The sequence below is a fragment of the Oryzias melastigma genome, linkage group LG24, assembly GCF_002922805.2.
Source record: "Oryzias melastigma strain HK-1 linkage group LG24, ASM292280v2, whole genome shotgun sequence".
Taxonomy (NCBI): domain Eukaryota; kingdom Metazoa; phylum Chordata; class Actinopteri; order Beloniformes; family Adrianichthyidae; genus Oryzias; species Oryzias melastigma.
The window spans coordinates 14,197,433-14,201,463 of record NC_050535.1 but is presented as its reverse complement, the minus strand read 5'-3'; the positions used below and the strand labels follow the sequence as shown (position 1 = coordinate 14,201,463).

At 39.8% G+C, this 4,031-nt stretch overlaps 1 protein-coding gene across 1 annotated transcript in view; it reads left to right on the top strand.

Annotated features, from left to right (window-relative positions):
- eci1 (enoyl-CoA delta isomerase 1) overlaps nucleotides 1-3,193 on the top strand; it is a 10,899-nt gene extending 7,706 nt beyond the window's left edge. Inside the window, exons 4-7 of the mRNA XM_024291824.2 lie at nucleotides 588-734; nucleotides 799-920; nucleotides 1,002-1,180; nucleotides 2,791-3,193. Coding sequence (XP_024147592.1) covers nucleotides 588-734; nucleotides 799-920; nucleotides 1,002-1,180; nucleotides 2,791-2,957 — 615 coding nt within the window. The 3' untranslated portion in view covers nucleotides 2,958-3,193. The remainder of the gene's footprint in view (nucleotides 1-587; nucleotides 735-798; nucleotides 921-1,001; nucleotides 1,181-2,790) is intronic.
- Nucleotides 3,194-4,031: the final 838 nt, after the last annotated feature.

Below are 4,031 nucleotides of genomic sequence, written 5' to 3'. Positions count from 1 at the left end.
ACAATTTTATTTTTTTATAATTTAGTTTAATGTTGACTTTTGTCTCATAACTTTGACTATTCTTGTAAAATAATGTTCTAATAATATGACTTTATCCTTGTACATTTTTTACTTTGTGTCATAATTTCATTACTATACGCATTAACCTTTGACCTTTGTCAAAGCTTTGTGGCTTTATTCTCGTAAATCTTAAAAAAAAAATTCTATTATAACTTTATTCTCGTCAAATTTAATTAAATCTCAACATTTTGCAACAATATTTTCATAATGTTTTACCTTTGTCTCATTATTTTGACTTTTTTTTGCAATATTACGATTTTATTCTTGTTAAATTAAGTTCTTTCACAAAATGTTATAGCTTTTATTACAATTACATTTTTTTCTCATTTTTCAACTTAATTTTTTATTAAATTTAGGCTTTTTTTCATAATTTTGTAAAATATATTTGGTCATGAAATGATCTGACTTTGTTTTTGTACAAATGTTTTACTTTTTTTCTATAATCTTGAGACTCTCATATATTTTTCTGACTGTTTTCTTAAACGCTAACGTACTTCCGGTGCTTTCTGTGGTCGGCTGTGATCCAGAACCAGCCTAAGGTCTTCTCCGCCGGGCTGGACATCCTCGAGATGTACGGGAAGAGTCCGGAGCGCTGCGGCGAGTTCTGGAAGGCCGTGCAGGAGATGTGGCTGAAGCTGTACAGCTCCGACATGATCACCATAGCAGCCATCAATGTAGGTGTGGAGCTGCCTCCTCCTCCGCCCATAGAGCCCGTTTGACCCCTCCCCTCTTCCACAGGGCTCCAGTCCTGCAGGGGGGTGTCTGATGGCTCTGACCTGCGACTACAGGATCATGGCGGATCAGCCCCGCTACACCATCGGTCTGAACGAGACGCTGCTCGGCATCGTTGCACCGTTTTGGTAAAAATAGTAACAGGACTGTTGAGTCTTGGATGAAAATGCAAACGCCTCTTCAGGAAATAATCACTGCGGGTTCTGCAGGTTCAAAGATACCATGGCCAACACGGTGGGCCACAGGACCACGGAGATGGCGCTGCAGCTCGGGCTGCTCTACAGCCCCTCAGAGGCCCTGAAGGTGGGGCTGGTGGACCAGCTGGTTCCTGAAGACCAGATCCTCAGCACCGCCACACAGACCATGACCAGGTGGCTGGCCATCCCAGGTACTGCTTCTCCAAAATCTTCACTTGTATCAAGAGAGACTTTTACATTCATATTTGGGAGATTCTAGTTTAAATTCTGGTTTGAATCATTTGAGTTTCACCCATTAAATCAACACAGTTTAACCCCTTAAACTTGGACTTTTCTGATCATTTTGACTATGAAAGGGTCAGAATGTCCTACAAATGTGCGCTTTTGCCCCTTTTTCCAGAAGTCATTGAATTTTACAATCTATTCTATTTCATAATAGTGTTAGAACAATTTAAAATGTAAAAAAACACTAAATCAAAATGTGATTTTTAGAGTTTTTAGTGAGGAAAAACAGTGAAAATGAACATAAACAACAGGTTTTAAAAGTTTAAATTTGTCCAGTATCAAACAATAAACAACAAAATTTCTGTATCTTTCTCTCTAAATGTGCAAAAAAGGTATAAAAAATAAAATATCTCCAGGCGTTTTTGGTCACACAGGGCAGTTCTGTCCTCTTTGGCTCCTCAAAGGTTTTGGTGATGCTGCCAGTGACGGTCACAAGTCCCGAACCTCCATGGAGAGTTATTGATGCAGATCGTGTAGCATCAGTGGAAAAAGATTTCACCTGCTGATGGTTTCCTGCATTAGAGATGGTTGGACATCTGGGATGAACCTCTGTAGATGAGGGTCTCCATCAGGTTCTGTATCTTTCTTCCACTGTTGTTGATGTTCTGAGCAGGTTTGGTGCCTGACCGCATCACCAGAACCTCCAGCATCCTCACGTCTTCTCTTCTTTGGTCTTCCAGCGTCATCAGCTCCAGCTCAGAGGAAACTTAAAGAGAAATAGTTTTCCTTTATTGTGATATTTGTTTCCCGAACAAATGTAAATATATGCTTATTTTATAAAATTACTTATAATTTATGAGTAAAAAAAAGGCTAACTTTAATTTGAATGATATTCCTTTTCACACAGTTTGTGTTTCAGAGTAAAATCTAGCTAGAAGTGCTTGATTTCTTTAAAAACAAAAAAAACAGGAGATCTAGCTCCAGAAATGTTACCTTTTCTAGCCAAAAATGACTCCCTCCGTGACTCCTTCGGCTCAAAATGTTCCCTGAACCTCCATCGAGGTTTTATTTCCCAGCATGGTTGTCTGTTAGACTTTTTTTTTTTTTTATTTTTAATTTTGCCATAAAAACTCTTTGAAACTCCGCTCTCTGCTTCTCTCCACCGCTCCGTCTTTCTTACCAGTAAACAAAGGAGCTCCTTGTGAGCTTCCAGGTGAGATTACCGTAATGACACGATAGTTCCGTGTCTCAGCTTTCAGAAACTGTTGTTCAAATAGAGAAAACCGTTTAGGAATTACGGTAATTCAAAGAGCGTTTGTGCAAACGTGGTTAAATATTCAGAGCATTGATCAACATGTTAGCAGCTCTAACCAACTATTCACCTCTAAAAACTTTACTTTTAAGATCATAATCAAACATCTGAAGCTCCAAGAAGAGGAGGAGGTGCAGTCTTCTTTTTTTTAGTCATTTTATTTGTGAAACAGAACTGTAAAACAGTCCTGCCTCACCGGTCGATGAAGACAAACTCCTTCCTCTTTCCTCTGAGCTCTGATCTGACTGGTGGCTCCCTTCACAGACCACGCCCGGCAGATCACCAAGTCCATGATGAGGAAGCCCACCATCGACAGACTCGCGTCCAACAGAGAAGCTGACATCCAGAACTTTGTCAACTTCATCACCAAGGATTCCATCCAGAAGTCTCTGCGCACTTATCTGGAGATTCTCAAAAAGAAGAAGGCTTAGAGTGAACTCTGACCTCGGCGTTTCTGCTCATCCAGAGGTCTTTGAATGCAGCACTTAAGATTCATCAAGCAGGATTAACCGAGCAGTCCAGTCTGTTTTCTGCTGCAGTTTAGTCCAAATGTCTTCATGAAAGTGAAAAAGCTAAGTGCCTGTTTTTACTGGACTTTGAATAATCTGTTGTAACTCTGATTGTTTTCTGTCTTTTTACTCAATAAAGACTCGGATCCAAACAGTGAGTGATGTACCGTGTGCTCCAAATTATGATTTAAGTTGTATTTAAGTGTCAAAAAGGCAAAATTCTCTATATTTCAATGAAACTCATGGATGATTTTGTGTCTCTGGGCTCTTTGGATCGCTGACGTCAATCTGTGATCATTAGTTTTCCAGGTGAGTTAAATGAAAGGAAAAATTACTAAAGAAGGACGTTCCACATTATTAAGCAGACCAAAATTTTTAATCAATATGAGAAAGAAAAATGATCTCTGCTGTGCCTGATTCAGACACTGGCTGGTCCAGATCGAAGCAGAATGAGGAAGGTTTCTGCAGAAAAATCCATCAGATTAAGAGAGCAGCTGCTAAAATACCATAACAAAGAAAGCAGCAAGCACATATTTGAAGCTGCTGGTGTCTCTGGAGTCCACCAACATCAAAGTGTCATCAGAGGCTGCAGTTCTACATAAACCAGGGGTTCTCAGAGTTTTGGTGGCCCTCAATAAATATTAACCAGCTGTACATCGCTTTGAAAAAAATATTTTTTGTTTCGTGGTTTCTGGCGACATCTGCAGGAAAGAATTGTAATTACACCCAGGTGTAAATGGTGCAGTGTTTTAATTTCACCACTAGAGGGCAGACAACGTTTTCCATGTCACTGCTTCTGTGGAGAAAGGACTGTGAATGGAAATGGAGTCTAAGCGGGAAGATGAGTGAGATTCAGAGCATTTTCATTTCAGGAAAAAACGTCTTTGAGGAAAAAGAGTCTGGGCTGAATCACATGGGCGTGTTCGAGTCAGGACTCATATGAGTCATTTGTTTCACCTCGTTTCGAGCTGAATCAAATGAGCGATGACTCATGAT